This window comes from Tinamus guttatus, unplaced genomic scaffold (assembly GCF_059628265.1).
Source record: "Tinamus guttatus ecotype Peru unplaced genomic scaffold, ASM5962826v1 Tinamus_guttatus_pri_ptg000143l, whole genome shotgun sequence".
NCBI lineage: Eukaryota > Metazoa > Chordata > Aves > Tinamiformes > Tinamidae > Tinamus > Tinamus guttatus.
Window position 1 is genome coordinate 1115656 of NW_028288677.1, and position 17852 is coordinate 1133507.

Sequence of the window (17852 nt, forward strand, 5' to 3'; positions counted from 1 at the left end):
TTCTGGGAGAATTTGGGATGGATCCGTCCACTGTTTGTGTTCTTTTTTGGCCACCTTCTCCATCGAGTTGGACCCTCTAGGTAGAGTGGATTGATTTTGGTGACCCTTATCATGCTCGTGGCTGGCCACATCCTCCCCTAGATAGGGTTGAGTTTCGGAAATCTACTCCAGGCTTAATAGAAAGAGTGAAAAGCAACAAAAACGGGGGAAAAGGCAACAAAAACATCTAACCCTGCTGCTCTCCTTCTGCCCTCAGCTTCTCGATGTGACGCCCGCCCAGGATGCACCATGTCTCCCCGGCGCCGGCTCTGACAATGATGGCCACCCAGAGTGTGCCCCCTGCCCCTTACCAGGACACCCCACCGGTGAGTGTCCCCTGGCACCCATGGGACCCCCCAAAACCCTCCCCTCACCCCCTTTTCTCCATGTAACGCGTCCCGTAGCCAACCGAACCTCCCGCGGGGCTGCTGTTTTGCAGTAAAACGCCCTTCCCGGCTAAAAATGCACCAAGGGAAATGCCCCTCAGATCACTCTGCCCCTACAGTGCCGAAATTTTGGAATAAAAGCCTTTCCCAGGCTAAAAATGCATGGAGGGATATGCCTCTGCTCCCCCCTTGAAGCCGATATTTGCAATAAATTGCCTTTCCAGGCTAAAAATGCACCGAGGGAAATGCCCGCGAGATCCGCTCTCCCAAAATGGTGCCAATATTTTGCAATAAATTGCTTTGCCAAGCTAAAAATGCACAGAGGGAAATGCCCGGCAGATCCCGTCTTCCCCCTACGGTGCTGATATTTTGCAATAAAATGCTTTTTCCAGGGAAAAATGCACCAAGGGAAATGCTAGATCTCTTTCAATCATGCCAATATTTTGCAAGAAAATCCCTTTCCTGGATAAACACCTTTTGCTGGAGGGGTTGAGCCCTGATTTCGGTTGGATTTTGGGCACGTTCCTGCCTTTTTTTGGTGCAGGTTTCCAAACATGTCTGCAGGAAGCCTTTCCCTGGCATCACAAAAAAAGCCAATAACCATTTTGGGTTAAGAACCCGAACGTTTGGGCACGCTGCTCTTGCATGTGCTGGTGGGAAGATGTCGCCGTGCAGAAATCAGCTCTTCTCCACCCAAAAAATCATCTCTTCTGTTTTGAAACCCACTGGGGAGAAATGCAAGAGCCTCAAAAAAAAAAAAAGGAAAGAAAAAAAGAAATGAACAAAGATATTAAAAAAGGCAGCCGGAGAAATATTGAAAATTAGATATTAAGAAAATAAGAAAAATTAAAGATGGTTAACGCTTCCCTTTGCAGCCTGCTCGGGGACGAGCAAAGTTTTTACCCCATGCCACCGGGCAACTGCGGATTTTCCCCCAAATCTTGCAAAATGCCCTTTTGTGTCTTTTAAAGCCCTGTTTTTGCTGCTCTTTTTAATTGCTTTTGGTTTTCCTTTGCAGATGACGGCCACGGCGCAGCCGCCGGCCAAGGCGCAGCCCGTGCACGTGGCGGCCCCGGCGGGCGGCAGCGCCGCGGTGCCCGGCGCGGCCCCCGATCCCCAAACGCAGCTGGAAGCCGATAAACGGGCGGTCTACAGGTGACACCACCTTTTCCCTTGCAAAAAAAACCTCCCCTTGGCTTATTCTGCATTTTCTTTATTGCCTCTCATTCGTAAGTAACACCCAGGGTGCGAAATAAAAGATGCTGAAAACCCCGGGGATGCGTCACCCATATGTGTCCTTGGAGCCCCTGTGTGCAGAGAGACCCTCTCCGGGCTTGTATGGGGGGAAATCAACCCCTTTCCACCCTGAATAACCCCCAAAACCCCCAAACTGCCCCCAAAAACGATTGCTCTCAGGTTGCAGCAGCTGCCAGGCCTGATTTGGCAATTGGAGATGAAAACACCTATTTGGGGAAAAAACCCACTCAACCTGGGGAAGGGGAAAACCAAAATTGCAGTTTTTGAAATGCAAACTCCAAATTTCCACCGACGGGCCAAAAGACCCGGTCTGTCCGCCAAGGTGGAGAATTAATCCAGCAGGGAAATGCTGGAGTTATCAGAAATGGATTCACGACTTGAGGAATGTTCCCCAAAGGGATGGAAACAATTCTCTGGAGACACCGCAAAAAAAGAAAGAAAAAAAAAGCCATTTTTTGCCCTGTGCCAGGTTGCAACCTAGTGGATTTTTTTGCAAATTACATTTTTTTTTTCAAATATGCCCTTTTTAATTTTTTTTTAAATTGCATTAATTGCAAATGCCACATTTTTGGCGAACTGCTTTTTTTGCAAATTGCAAATTTGCTTTTTCTTTCTTCTCCAAAAAACGCATTGTTTTCCCAAATCTTTTACGTTTCTCGGTTTGCAAACTGCATTCGCTGCAAGTTGCATTCGTTACGCCCTGCGCTTCTTGCACTGCTCATAGGAGGCTGAACCCAGGGTGCTTTTAACACCGGGCTGCCTTTAACTGCCAATTTCCCTGGAGCAACCTCAGGACCCCCCAAATTTGCAAGAATGCAAAGTCCTTATCCCTTTGCAATTTATTTTTTTCCTTCAAAATCAGGCAAATCGGGGCTGGGCGGCGCGTTCGCCCCCGCCGCTGCTGGCCTCACAAGCCGAGCGCTGCTGAATGTGCAAAATTAGCCCATTAGAGGAATTCATTTCTCTTTATTAGCCCGTGTCAAATCCTTTTTATTAGCGGCTGCCAACGACCTCTCTCCTGCAGCAAAATGTCAGGCCGCTTCAGCCCTTTTATTTGTTCGGCGCCGGCGAGGAGCGAACTCTCCCCGGATCCGCGCCGGAGAGATTTATATCCATGGCAGGGGGAGAAAGGGAGTGAAGAACCCCCTGGCTTTGCAAAACCACCTGTTGCCCTTCCCTCCTTTTCCGGGAAAAATCCCGTTTTCCTGCAAGCTGGGAAAAGCTTTTTGCAAAAAAAATAAAATAATAACAATTCTGCGGCAGATCTGGGTTTCGCTGCTCCTTGACACCGCTCCGGCTCCTTGGTCCTTTCCCTTAACTTCTCTGTGCATCCACCTCATTTTCCCCCTTTTTTCCCCCAAAACAAGCCCCAAATCTCTTCTGTGGCATCACAGCATCCTCAACCTCCCCGTCCTCCTCGCTGCATCTTCTCAAACGTTGGCCAGCTTCGCGCGCTGCAATATTTCCTAACGCTGCCTGGAATTTGCCTTTCATATCCCTCAGCTAAGCCGCTGCCTAAATTACCCTTGCTGAGGCTTTTTCTTTATTTTTTATATTTTTTTCCCCTTTTTTTCCTCTCCCTCCCTCTGTTTTCTGCTCTGGCCTCATCGAAATCTTGCATTAAACTGGGATCAGGCGAGATTAGGCTGTAAGATGCTGCAATATTAGCGGCTGCAAATGAAGATTTAGCCTAAGGTTTAACCCCTTCAACAGCCTCCAGCTTGGCCCTGGTTAATCCGAAAGGTCCAAAGTGTCCAACAAGCTGCAAAGAAAGCCCAAAGTGCCCTTAGCAAACGGAGTCGGCATAAAATGGCAATGCTGAAACGTTGGGCAGGCACAATTATGTGGTTTAAATCCTCATTTTTACGTGTTTGGAGCGTTATTTCTTCTTCTTTTGCTTCCAGGTATCCTTTTGCCAACCCAACCCAAAATAGGACTTTCTGGGCAACTCACTTTTGGGCTTCGCATGGGGGAAAAAAAGAGGTTTGGGGGTTTTCCATGAGGAACTTTCCTGCCCCAAAATATTCCTAGGATGGACTCCCATCGCCCACCTTCCCCCTGTTGCCACCAGTGCTGGGAATAAGCTCTGAGGTTGCTTTTTGGCTGCACTCCCTCATTCCGTGACATCTTGATTGACTTCAACTGACACGGAGAAGATGCAGAAACATGGAAAACGGGTGGAAAAAATCCCTGAGGAGAGATTGGAGGAGATCATCACCCTTGTCTGGGCCAAAATTGGTTTTTTTTTGCATAATTATGTTATTTTTTAGACTCTTTCGTAGTGCTATGGGGTGTTGTTTTAGGATAATGATCCGAAGGAAAGAAAACACTCTTCCAAATCCCACCGCAGCAGTTGTTCCTGCTGGGAATCAACCGATGAAGCAGCATTTTCCATTTCCTACCTCCAAGTCGATGGAAATTGGCCTGTTTTTAGAGAAATTGCATATGCAGAGAGGGTTGTCCCGTGTCATTAAACAGGTCCCGTGTCCCCTCTGCAGGCACCCGCTCTTCCCGCTGCTGACGTTGCTCTTTGAGAAGTGCGAGCAGGCGACGCAGGGCTCCGAGTGCATCACCTCGGCCAGCTTCGACGTCGACATCGAGAACTTCGTCCACCAGCAGGAACAGGAGCACAAGCCCTTCTTCAGCGATGACCCGGAGCTGGACAACTTGGTAAATACGAGGTGGTGATTGCCAGATGTGTGTTTTTGGATGTGTGTTTGCTGCGGGGACGAGTGGATGGAGGAAGAATTATGGCGGGGGACAATCCTTGGACAACGTCTTGGATGTCTACACATTTGCTCCAAGTGGTTAAAAACCTCTACATACCCCAGATTTTTAGCCTTGGAGCTGTTCTCAGTAGACTTCACTACACCTTCTCCAGCAGCTCCATACAAAAGCCCAGCAGGAAAGGATTTGAGGACATTTGCAGAGTAGTTTTCTTCTCAAAAGCCACAGGGTCAGGTGGGGAGTTTACACCCCCAAAGTGGGAGGAATTAGCTCTGTTCTTCAGTGCAGTGTAGATCATTGTGTGGCTCGGTTGGTTGGTTAGGTTGGTTGGTTGGGTCGGGTTGGCCAGGTTGGGTTGAGTGTTTGAATTGGGTTGTTTGAGGTGGTTGGGTTGTTCATCAGCTCATTCACCCGCAGTACTGCAGAACACGTGCGCTTGTCTCCAAGGAACAGGGTAAGACGAGACCTTTCATATCACTGGATCATCTTGGCCAAGCTAGGTCTAACATCCTCTGTCATCTCAGCACAACCTCTGGGTGCTCTGAGAGAACATTTTAAGTTCCACAAAGTCTTGAAACTCTTCCCATTTCACAACGGCCAATAGACAAAACCAGAAGACGCTCTGGGATGATGTGAAGGCGTCACAAGCCCTCCCGAAGGCCAAGCTGATGTTATGGGCATCAAATGGATCAATAAGGAAGAGGAATTATTTATGGGGGCTGCTCGGAAGATGCTCACACTGAGAGCCTGGAATATTTATTACCTTGTATACCTAAAAGTTGGCCTGAATTTTCTATGACGTTACAGTAAAGAGCTTGGAGGGAGGCCCAAGTTGTGGAGAGCAGGAAAAACCCTGCCCAGCCAAACTGCGGACAACCTAAAATATGAAAAAGCAACATGTGTTTTGGGAAATGGGTAGGTTTGGGGACTGAAAACACATCCACCATTGAGAAAAAACAAAACAAAACCCTGTGGTGTTAAATGAGAAGATGGTCTAACAGTGTAGTGATGGTGGAGCTGACCAGAAACCTAAACATCTGAGGAGCAGAAGGTATTTCCTTCTATAGCAGAGTATCCAGTATGATTTGACTCTTTTTTGGTGGTTTCTCCTCAAAAAAAAAACATGGATTTGTGTTTCCTGGGCCTGAAATTCTCCGTTTGGGAGCAGCTCTCTTGGCTTAATGCTGAGGTTAAATCCATCCATGGTGGCTTGCACACAGAGAGACCTCAAAAGTGGAAAATTCAACCCGAGATGGCACTGCCTCCATGTTTCCACCTGTTTGAGTGCCAAAACTGGCAATCCCCAGCTCCTTTTTAATATATATCTGTTTCCAGAACACCCCTGGCACCCCAGGAAGGGGCTCGGGGCGCCCAAAAGGCCACCGCAGCGGCGATCATTAGAATAAGAGTCATGTATTCCCCGCCGCCGAGATGCACATAATTAGAAATTAGAAAAAGGTCAGATCTCCCCATTATCAACTCAATCAGCTGCCGAGTGCCACACAGTCAATTAATTCAGCATCTGTATTTTTTACAACCCCGCGCACGTACTCCGGCCGACTGTAACTCTTTATCCGGACAGATATACGGCGCAGCGGAGCAGGGACATAAAATGAGACCCTAAGCAAATGAGCTGAGATAATTGAGAGATTTATTTTGGAGACGGCCATGTGGCGGGTCCTCTTGCCTTTGCCCTTGAAGAGTGACTTTCATGGCCAAGACCGCCGGGAGGGCGCCGCGGAGGGAAAAAGAGCAAAACGAGGCAAAAAATGAGGAAAAAAACGGCGTTTCTCTGCCTCATCCCCAACCACAGCATCTGCAAACGTCTGCGTGAGAAACCTCCTTTCCGCAGCAGCCGGGGCTCCCTTTTCGGGGAGCTCTTGGCAGCCCTCGGCGACTAACAGTTTGTAAAGATGACCACTAAAATTTGCAAGTCGAAAGCCTCCCTTTGAAATGCAAAGACGTTTTGTTACATAAAAACCCGCTTTATTGCCCCGGAGTGAATAGCCGAGATTTTATATATTATGCAAGATTTCAAACAGCAGCCGTAAAACTTAAGGTTTCGCCTCCGCGAGAGGAATGGTTTATGTGTAAATTTTTTAACATTTATGGGGTACGTTTTAATGAGGCCCAGGCTTTGCACCAGCAACAGCTTAGGGCAGTGTTGAGGCCCCGTAATCCTGTTGTTTCCAAAGAGTGGCCTGCTGAGGATAAAAAATTCCACACTTTTCCATCCAGGTGCTGGTATTTTGGGGGCATTTCCCAGAAATTTAGGTAATTATTGTGAGTTTTCGCCAGGTATGGCTGTAGGGAAATTCTGTCCAAGGAGGGCAAAACAAATACGATTTTTCTGCCTTGGAGGTGGATTTTGGTGGATTTTTGTTTGCTTGCTTTTGGCCTAGCAAGCTGAAAAAAACCAATAGGCCTTTGGGGGGCATTAATTAAGCAGGCAAGTGACGACCCTCTTGTCTTGTCCCTCTTCTTTAGATGGTCAAGGCCATCCAGGTGCTGCGCATTCACCTCCTGGAGCTGGAGAAGGTGAACGAGTTGTGCAAGGACTTTTGCAACCGCTACATCACCTGCCTCAAAACGAAGATGCACAGCGACAACCTACTCAGGAACGACCTCGGCGGGCCCTATTCGCCCAGCCAGGCCTCCCTCAACCTCCACCCCCAGGTAAAATTCAGAAAAAAAAGATCCCGTAAATCAGGGTTTATTTGCAGGTGTTGGGAATCAGAAAAGCCCTAGGCATTTTGGATGGGAATCATGAGAATTTTGTGTTTCCTCTGCTTCTTTGCTTGGGTTTTGGGGCCATTCTGGTGGGTTTTGGGACACTTGGGCTGTGCTGTTTTTTATTTTTTTGCCTAATGACCGAATTTGGGTAAATACCCTAGTAAGGGGGGACATAGGGTTAATAAAGCGCCGATTTGTGTCATTAACGGGTGGTAAATCGGGCTCATAGGATGCAGCTTGGAGATCCAAACTGGTGGTGCCTCCAGTGTACGCGCGCAGGTAAGTGAAAAACACCACAAAAAAGATGAGGAAAATGCAGCAAAATACCCCAGCGGTTTTGAGACAGCTGAAAAAAATGCTGAAAAACCAGCAGAAACGGCCAAAGCAAATGGAGAAATTTGCAGGGGTGAAAGCCCCAAATCCCTCCCTTGAGTTTCCCGAGGGGGTTTTGCAAGGATGTGCTGCCAAAACTGCGACTTTTTTTGTGTGTTTCTTCCCCAGAACAGACAGAATATCCCTAGATAGCGCCCAGCGTTTTCTTCTGGTCTTTTCAAGGCATTTTTAGGCAAAAAGAGTTATTTTTGGCCGCTGGGGAGTGCTGCCGAGTGCAGAATTCCCGAGGTGGCGCTTCCGGCCTCTCGCCGCCGCGAGGAGGAAAAAAAGACCTGAAAAAACAAGAAGGAAAAATCGAAAAAAGTTTGATTTCTTATTTGGGTTTCCAGGAAAAAAAAAAAAAAAAGCTTAATCGTTGATCTAAAAACCTCTCGATTTTCTCATGGTCTTGAGGACCGGCCGCCTTCTCCCGCCGCCGCCGCTCCGTTGCGAGGCGGGTCCTTATGATCCAAATTAGCGAGACGCCGGCATGAAAGGGAACAATAATTGCTCGACGAGCATCTCGTTTGTAATTTATTAGTTTCTATTATTGCGGGTCGCCTTGGCAACCGCTCGCACACCCGGGCGATGAGAGAGATGTTAGATAGGAGCCGACGGAGCTCCAAGTCCCGGCAAATGGAGATGCCCGGTTTTATCAGTAATTTTCCTGAAAATAATAAGTGAGGAGTTAATGAGATGGAAAGCCGTCCTGTGGCTATTGTGAATTTTCTTTCTTTCCCCCCCTCCTTCTCTTTTTTCCCCCCTCCCCTTTCCTTCCTTAAAGTGTTGATCTAATTAGAATGCATCGGTCGGGAAAAGTAATGAGGATTTAGCGGCTCACAAAGAGGAGGGGATCGTATCAGAAAATTAGCACGAGCCTTTGGAAAAACATTGGCCCCGGGGAGCTTCCGATTTCACTGGCGCTCTTGCAAGCTGGGGAGGGAAAGTGGAGAAACCGGAGTGACGCTCGGATGTGGGAAATGGGAGAAAATAGAAGATTTGGGATTTGCGGGCTGGCTTGAAACGGGAATGTTTCAACAAAAATGGGCAATAGGAGTTGGAAGATGACTGGCCAATGCTGCCACATTCCCTTGGGGAGGATCTTTTGATGGGGAGAACATTTCCATGGTGAAAATAAGGGCAAACTTCTTAATATTTGCTGCTAAACCATGGCTAGCATCTGAATATTTTAACCCATTGCGTATCCTTGAGCTTGCATGAAAAAAAGCTTATGAAAAATGCATTGAAATGCTCTTTATCCCATACATCTTAAAAGCTAGGGATCTTCCAGAGATGCCATTGCATGATTGGGATTTAAAAGGGGCAAAGGGGATGACTTTGCTAATTCTCGCCCTATTAATCTCCTGCTGAAGGGAAGTAAAAGGGCTAAGCAGCCGCTAATTTAGGAATTAAAAAACGCCTAAAGGCTGGAAATGTGATTAATAGCCATCAAGGAGGTCTCTGAGCAAATAGCTTTTTTTCAAGGGTGGTTATATTGCGTAGTATCGATCATCCTTTGCGATTGACTTGTGTTGTGGGGGCAAGTTGCTTTAGGGTTTTGCAAAGTTTTTGAGCATCAAGCAGGGTGCTTGAAAAAAAAAAAAGGCTATTCGATGACCCAAAGTCAACCAAAATGGCAGCAAAAGCTTGCAAAAAGTCACTGTGGAAGAATCTCCATTGGGTTTCCTTGGGATCTCCAAAAATATTGGGCTACTTGAGGAGCCAACGTCAACCGAAACGGTGGCAAACGCTTGTAAAAAGTAATCGTGGAAGAATCTCCATTGGGTTTCCTTGGGATCTCCAAAAATGTTGGGCTACTTGATGACCCAATGTCAACCGAAATGTGGGCAAAAGTTTGCAAAAAGTCATCACTCTCCTCTTCTCCTCTTTGCAGTCATGTGCATACGCAACCGAATCAATCCTAATTCGGCGATTCCTCTTTTTCCATTTTTCTCGTGTTTTTTCTCTCCTTCATGGGCCTCTTCCTCTCCCTTGAGACCTCTTTGGACACTTAGTAGCTCCCTTCCTTCATTTAATGAGTATTTTCCTGCTTTTTCAGACAAGAGGGGAAGGATCAGAGGAATATTTTCCGAACCCATTTTCCTCATTCTTGTGCTCATCTCTGGTCCCAGTTGTAGGCTCATGGCCTGGCTTGGATTGGCCTGATTTAAGGCAGCTTTTTGTATCTCAACTTTGATTTGGAGATCTGTCTTTGCTTCCATTGGGTCGGCTGGTTTTGCTTTGCTGGAAGACAAAACGGTGTCCTGTAGTGAAGACATGGAGATGCCATAAATTTCTTCCATCTCCTTTTCTTTTAATTCCTTATATATATATATATATATGTATATATATATGTATATTTCATGCTGCCAAATCAGTGTTTTGGGGCAGCGTTCTTCTATACCACCACGATGTCACTCTGCATGGTCGGATCTCCTTGAGGAGTCATGGTGACCCACCTGGAGCACCTGGAGATGGGAGCTTCTCCTTGCAGCGTTGGGATCAAAACTTTCTTCCAAAAACATTATTCTGAGTGAATCTTTTCTAGGTGAATTCATCTTTTGGGGGGAATTGTGGAAAAAAATGAGGTGGGAGAGGAGCGCTGGAGGCTGCCCCAAAGCTCTGGTTGCTCCTAGCTGCATTTTGAAGCTTTTTGAGAAGCATAATGTGGTTTTAGGTAAAATATAAGTATTTTCACTTTGTTCATCATGCAGCAGCTTGGAGGCTATGCGAAAACTCCAGGGTTTTGATTTCCTTAAGCTGAGGATGCCCCCAAGAAACACCAGGGCTGGGAAAAAGGATATATATTAAAAAATATAAGGAACAAAAACACCAAAAAGGGCCGTTTTTTGCTGAGCAATGGGAAAGGCTGTCTCAAAAATGCTCTTCCTCCCCTAATACCATCCCTTCTTATGCCAGCAGCCTTCACTGTAAAATTAGTGTCTTTGTGCACTCAAAAATCCCTGTCTTTTATTTTATTGCCAGGGAAAAAGAGGAACGATAGCTTTTTTTTTCCCTGATTCCTTTGATATTTTCCCTGATGTTCTCCTTGGAAATAGCACGGAGAAAAAAAAAATCCTCATTTCTTAACCCAAGAAACATGGTTTTCTCCAAGAAATACATGCAGGCGAATTTCAAATCAAATAAAAAGGTGAAGGGGAGAGCGGGGAAGATCCTTGGGTTGGCGTTTGGGAAAAAGCAGGGAGAAAAAGAGGGAGGGGAGGGAGAAATCCTAATTTTATTACATGCAACGGCTTTATCTCCATCGCAGCTGGGCAAATTATAGAGATATCGCTATCTCAGGCTTCTTCTGAAATGATAATTACATAAATATCGCTGGCAAAAAAAAAAAGGAAAAAATCTGGCGCATCTGGGATACGATGCCTCAGTCCATCCTCGCCCATCTCCTCCACCACGGCGCCCTCCCGTTCCCAAAATACCTGTTTGGAGCACGAAATCCTCAAATAGTCCTTCTGCAGGGGAAGGAAATCCTCTTTTTGGGGGGCAAAACCATCTTTAACAGCACCAGGAATGACAAATCCGGGTTTAATATCGCAGGGGGGGGCCGTGCCTGTCGCTAGGTGCCCGTATAAGTGACGAGCGATGAATTCCCTTTGCCAAATCCCGGTTTTATGGCTTTTTATTTGCTGGTTTTTGGGTGCACGTGCTATATTTTTCGCTAATTCTAATAACAAACAAGGAAAATGAGACGGATGCGAAAGGAGCACTTGCATTTTAGGCAAAAAATTCCCTTTCCGCTCTTTTGCCTTAAGGGAAAGAGCGGCTGGACAAAAGGGAAGAGTTGGGGAAGGCAAAAAACGGCCCCTTTGCAATGCATAAATATTTTATATTTTATATTTTATATAAAATATTTTATATTTTTGGCAGGAGATGCTGCAGAGCTCGCCCGCGGCGTTGCCGGCTGCCTCCAACCCTCCGCCGGGCATCGTGGTGCCGGCGGCCGCGCTCCCGCCGGGAAACCTCACCATGAGCGCCGGGAGCTCCCCGGCCGTGCCAGGTATCGGTGGGAAACGGAGAAATCCCGAAAAAGGGGGGATTTCCGGCGCCCTTTCCCCGCCACCGGCCCCTTTTCCCTCAGGTGGAGCCCTGTACCAGCCCGTGACGATGGTGACGTCCCAGGGCCAGGTCCTGGCCCAAGCCATTGCCCCTGGTGCCCTGCAGATCCCCAATGCCCAGGTAAGATCCCAATTTCCTTTTCCGGTGTTTTTGAAGCTCCGGAGATGGCGGCGCCTCCTAAAACAAGCAGGAATTCGCCAAGGCATCGCCCAATTTAGGGCAAAAATTAATTAAAAGAGCACAAATTCCTGCGCCGGGGCCACGGGAATCGCCGTAATAAGCAATTTATCAATAAATTAAATCCTCAGGTGGTCCCAATTTTTTAATTAGCAAGGAAGACTAATTAACTCCATCCCCAAAGCGAGCTTTGGGGTCATTCCCCACTTTTTTGCCCAAGGAGCACATGGATTTTTGCATGCAGATTGGGTGGAAACAGAGCGATCGATGACTTTAGGCAGTGGTAAATTGGCGAAGGATTTCCCAAAGAGTCCGATGAGATAGAGAATAAATAAATATACCTGGGCCATGGCAAAATTGCAGGGATGGAGGAGTCAAAATTCCCAAATTTTCCCAAATGGCCACATTGAAGCATGAACCCTGGAGTGAAAAGCTCAGGTTTGCAAGGGGTTGATGGTTCTGCAAGGGGTTTGGAAAATCATTTCTGTCTTTGGGGATTTATTTTCCCCCTTTTTTCCTGTTTTTTTTTGTGTCTGAAAGGATTTTCCTCCATAGTTGCATGTCCAAACTGATCCCATGGTTTGGTCTGGCCCTGACGCTACCGTTGCCAAAAAAAGGTGCACAGATTGCCCCAAAATCAGAAATACGAAGTGGGCAAGTGGCAAAAGAGGAGGGACTGAATGCAAATTTTGGGGAAAAACTAGCCAAACTCCTGCTTTTGCGCCGTTTCGGCCGTGACTCAGGTGTCCACCTTGCCAGCAGGTCAACCTGGATCTCACCTCGCTCCTCGACGGCGAGGACAAGAAGTCCAAGAACAAGCGGGGGGTCTTGCCGAAACACGCCACCAACATCATGCGCTCGTGGCTCTTCCAGCATCTCATGGTGAGGACCGTGGATTTTGGGGGCTACCCCACGCCCGGGCTTGGGTGCAAAGACCCTGCTGGTCCAGGACGCCGATGCATAGCAGGAAACGGGGCAAAAACCCCCAAAACCCCAACTCTTTCCTGAATAATTTGGGTAAAAATAGCTCAGAAACCAATTATTGCACTGGGGTGGCTGTGATAAGATCCTTGCGGCATCGGTGGGTTTGGCAGCGAGCCGGGAACCTCAGAGGAACCAGCTGGGAGGGTTTTTTAAGAGGAACTTCAGCTGGGTTTGAGCTGATGGAAAGCTTTGGCCCTGCTACTTTATTGCAAAACTGGTGGAAAAAGAGGTGAAAAAGGCAATTTTGGGGTTCAGTTGCAAAGAGTTTGCGAGTTTTGCCAAAGTTTTTGTAGATGGCTGGGAAGTCCCTTGGTGCTGAGTGGTTTTAGCAGCCAAAAACAGGTAAATTGAGTTGTTTTTTCAAGTTGCCTGTGTCGCCCATGGAAGGAAAGGTCCTTCCATAAGGTCCTTCAGCGAGGAGGATGTGATGGAAGGAACCGCATTGCCTGGACGTGGTCACGCACGGATTCATGGGGTCTTACTCCTGCCAGAAGACCAAAAATTCAGGCCTCTACTCGGTCCGACCTTCTCAAAATGAAAAATAACAGCCTGAAGGGTCAACATGGGGAAAACCATGGCTTGGAGGTTGCCCTGAAGATGTCCTGTGATTTTACATGGAAAATTTTGCCTTGACTGAACCTAGGACCAAGAAGTCACCCATGTTGGGTGGCCGACTCGTGATGGACTCATCCACGTCCCACACCATGCTGGTGTTTTGGAGGTCCCATTTGCAGTTTTGTCCATAGAAGAGGACTTGGAAGAGCAGAAGTAGCTTCCCCATCCTGTGAGATGGGTTGGAAAATGAGACAAAAACTCTTCTTCCACCAGCAGAGACGTGGCCTTGGGATGAGCTCCTGCTAGTCCTTATGCCAGGACCTGCTTGGGCTTCCAGCTAGGATATCTGAAGTGTAAATTACTTCACGATCCTGCCAGAAATGCTTCCTTGGGCTGAATATTTTCTCTCTCATGTGAGAGGGACATTGGTCTGGGGCTCCAGGAAACCACGCGTGGGGTCAAGTGAAATTTGGGGTTCAAAAAGGAGGATTTTAGCACAGCATAAATGGGCTTTTTGTTCAAGTGGACTTAGAAAACGATGGGAAAATCGCTAAGACGAATGAAAAACTTTCCATTACTTCAGGACTAAGGGTGCCAGGGAAACGGTGGGATGCTTGGCCACTGACCAAGCCTTGAGTCTCACGAAGGGGAAAAATTCCTGGAGCCAGGGGGAGTGGAAAACAAAATAACCGGCATTTTTTCATTTCCGGAGCTGCTGTTTCTCCCGATGGGGGGTAACGTTGCTGCTGTCTCTCCCCCCAGCACCCCTACCCCACGGAGGACGAGAAGCGGCAAATCGCGGCCCAAACCAACCTGACGCTCTTGCAGGTCAACAACTGGTGAGTGGGTTCCGCGGCGCGCGCCACGCGGCCGGGGCCTTTCCCTTCCCAATTTGGGACAGCCACGAGGCCTCCTTGTACACCCCAAGTCACCGGCTCCCCCGTCTCTTCCAAAAGGGGACGCTTGAAAATATCCTCCTTCCTATCTTGGATGGTTGACGTTGCGCCGCATGCACCAGAGCAGCCTCTTGGCCCCATTGCACGGCTAAAAAAAAGGTTAAAATCGCTTAAACTCAAACTACAGCACAATTTTTACTATTTATTTAGCCGCCGAGTTAGGGCGTTGCGGGATAGGGGTTTTTTTAAGGCGTTAAGTTGTCCATGTTCATTCGCGACGAGTTGGTGCCCTCTCCTGGTCAAGCCAAGAGGTAGCGGCCGGTATTTTCCTGCTGTGATTAATAGCTGGAAAAACCGGGGTGATGATAGAACAAACCACAAACACATGAGGCAGGGTGAAAAATAACACATTTTGGGCCGGCCAGTCACTTTTCCAAAGGGTTTTATATTCGGATTTATTACGTTTTCATAGCGATTTGGAATTAGTGAAGTGCTTTTGGCTGTTGTGGCTAATTCCCTGCCCTCTCTTGCCTGGAAAGGTTTATCAACGCCCGGAGACGTATCCTGCAACCCATGCTTGACGCCAGCAACCCAGACCCAGCCCCAAAAGCCAAGAAAATCAAATCTCAGCACCGACCCACCCAGCGGTTCTGGCCCAACTCCATCGCCGCCGGGGTCTTACAGCAGCAGGGTGGCAACTCGGGGACAAATCCTGACGGTAAGGATGGCCTTGGGCCACCACACATAGAATTATGACCAGATGTTGGTAATGGAGGGTATCTAGAGCTCTGGATCAAACCCAGTGAGAGGTCTCCATGGGAAGGGTCTTCTGCTTGACTGTCACACACGCGTTGCCATTGGGGACACTGTTGCCACCTCAACCTGGGAATGTCCCTCTTTTCCTGAGGGATCTCCCCAACATTGGACCTCATCCTGGAGCCCTCCCTAAGAGCTTGGGGCGGGGGGAGATAGAGCAGGAGGAGAGAACAGAGGAGAAGATGAGAGATGAGGAGAGACAAGATGGGAAGAGAGAAGATGAAGAACGGAGACAAGATAAGCAGAAGATGAAGAGATGAGAAAGAAATGAAGAGAAGATGGAAAGATGAAGGGATGAAGAGGTGAGTAGAAAGGGGAGCGATGAAATGAGATGAAGAGACAAGATGAGAGAAGTTCAGGAGGCAACTTCTGAGGCTACAAGAGACATGAAGAAACTAGATGAGATGGAAAGAGGAGCCTGGATGAGGAGAAGGTGCATGAGGAAGATGAGAGATGAAAGGAAGATGAAGATGACGAAGTAAGAGATGAGGTTAGACAAAACAAGAGATGAAGAGGCAACCAGAAAGGAACATGGGGCTTCTTTTTGGGGCATGGGGGTGGCAAATTTGTGTTTTTCTCCCCCTTTTTTAATGAGCACCAGGGCGTTATTGTAATTCTGGGGGTGTTTTCTTGCTTCCCCGCAGGCTCCCTCGGCATGGACAACCTGCAGCCGCTCTCCTCGGCCACGGCCACCATGGCCATGCAGCAGGCCATGCTGGCGGCCCACGACGACTCCCTCGACGGCACCGAGGAGGACGAGGACGACGAGGAGGACGAGGACGAGATGGAGGAGGACGAGGACGAGGAGGAGGAGCTGGAGGAAGAGCCCGGCGGCGCCCTCGCCTTGGACCACAGTGACTCCCTGGAGTAGCCAGGCGCCCTCCTCCCGCCAAAGCCCGCCGGGAAGCGCGACGGAACGGGGGGGGAAAGAGCGATTTTAGGAAAAATATAATAAAAAAAGCTAATTTCAACCCCTCTCCGATGCCCGGCGGGGGACAGCACGACGGCGCCGGGCTCCGCTCGGACCCCACGGCTTATTTAAGTGAAGGACACGTTTACAAGGCACATATTGTGGCCATTTTGGGGAAGGTTTTCCCCCTTTTTCCCATTTTTTTCCCCATCGGAAGCCCGTCCGTGGGGCGGCCGCGCTCCTACGATGCCGTTCTCCCCCGCTGCAGTCTCCACCGCTCGGATTTCCCGGCGCAGGAAGACGGACGCCCGGTTTTCCGGCTTTTTTCGCCCCAAAAAGACGTTGGAAAAAGACACCCGGAGCGCAAAAGGGATTTTGGCCGGATTTTTTCGGCCTCCCAAAAAACCCATTTGGAGACTCGATGTGCGACTTGCTGCAAAACGCCGACCCCCTTCCCGCCATCCTTTAATTTATATTAAAATGCAAATCCGGGAGGGAGAAAAACCACCATTAATAAGGGCTGCAGAATTGGGCAAAACCTGCCGTCAATGAGACTTTTTCCCCCCTTCTTTTGGTAAAAAGGCCGCCTTTTCACTCAAAACCCAACAGCGACCTGAAAACCACCCGTGAAAATTCAAGAAGGAAATTCCAAGATGCAAAAAAACCGCGGATTTAGCCCCAGTATTGCTCCCTCCGCCTGCCAGGCAGGATGTGGACAGGAAAAGTCATTTTTTTCCCACCTTTTTTCCCCAAAATACAGCCCCCCCAAATAAAAAGGGGGGGAAGCACTTCTCTGCAAAAAAAACATAATTTGGGGGATTTTCAATGCTCTCAAAAGGGGAAAATTCGCCTTAAAATGTGCAGTACCAGGGAGGGAGTGGGGATGGGAGCGAGGAGGGCTCATTTTCTCCTGCATTTTCACCCAAAATTGGGATTTCTTCGAAAACAAGGATTTTTGCAGCTGGAAGAATCACTGGTTTTAGTCCCTTTAGCCCTTTTTTGGCTTTCGGGTTGAGAAGACGCTGCTGCCGCGGGGTGAAAAAAGGGGGTTTTGGGGACACAGGGGCATCGTGATGCAAAAATGGGCCGAGACGCCTGGTTTTCGGGCCCGGTGCTGGCGTGAATGTAACCTTGCAATTTCATAAAGATTTCGTTGTAATTTAGTAGTAAATCCCCGGGCGTTTGTTATTATAAAGTGCTACGAGACGACGCTTCGCCCCTGTATTTTCTTGGGGGCTTCTGCAGCGGCCCCGAAAGCAGGAGGATAGTCCCCAAAATGTCCCTTTCCCCTGGAAACCGGAGATGCCGCTTGCTCAAATCGAGTGAATCTGCCCCAAAAGGAGCCCCAAGATGCAGGATTTTGCCCTACAATGTTTCGTTCGTGCCCCAAAAATGAGTGAATCGCACCCAAAATGCGCAGTGCTCCTGCCAAAGGAGCTACGGTTCAGCAAAAACAAGGGGTTGTCCCCAAAATCTGTGATGCTCTCCCCAAAACAAGGCATTTTTAATACCCTGTCACTCATTTTAGGGGAGAATCATGCAGTTTTGGGGCTCCAGCATCACTCGTGTTGGGGCAGAACCCAAAATGCGGCGCTCCAAAATGTGAGAGTCTTCCCCCAAATGAGTGAGTGACCCCAAAACACAGGAATTCCCCCCAAAATGACAGGTGGGGGTCAAAATATGCATGATTCTCCCCCAGATGTGTGACGGGGTGCAAGAATACATGATTCTAGCCCAAAATGAGCGAAGATGGAGCCCAAAAATGCATAGTTCTCCCCCCAAACTGAGTGATGTGACCTCAAAATGCACGATTCTCTCTCAAAATGAGCGATAAGAGTGTAAAAATGTTAAATTTCTCCCCAAAATGAGATGAAAAAATTCATGATTCTCCCCCCCCAAAATGGAACCTAAAATGCATAATTC

At 48.2% G+C, this 17852-nt stretch overlaps 1 protein-coding gene across 1 annotated transcript; it reads left to right on the top strand.

Annotated features, from left to right (window-relative positions):
• Positions 1-256: 256 nt before the first annotated feature.
• PKNOX2 (PBX/knotted 1 homeobox 2) lies at positions 257-16158 on the top strand. Its single transcript, XM_088522020.1, has 10 exons — positions 257-365; positions 1444-1580; positions 4181-4352; positions 6897-7085; positions 11403-11532; positions 11614-11711; positions 12531-12650; positions 14070-14146; positions 14743-14921; positions 15664-16158. The coding sequence occupies exons 1-10, from the start codon at positions 282-284 to the stop codon at positions 15888-15890; spliced, it is 1413 nt and encodes a 470-aa protein (XP_088378146.1). The 5' UTR covers positions 257-281; the 3' UTR covers positions 15891-16158.
• The last annotated feature ends 1694 nt before the right edge of the window (positions 16159-17852 follow it).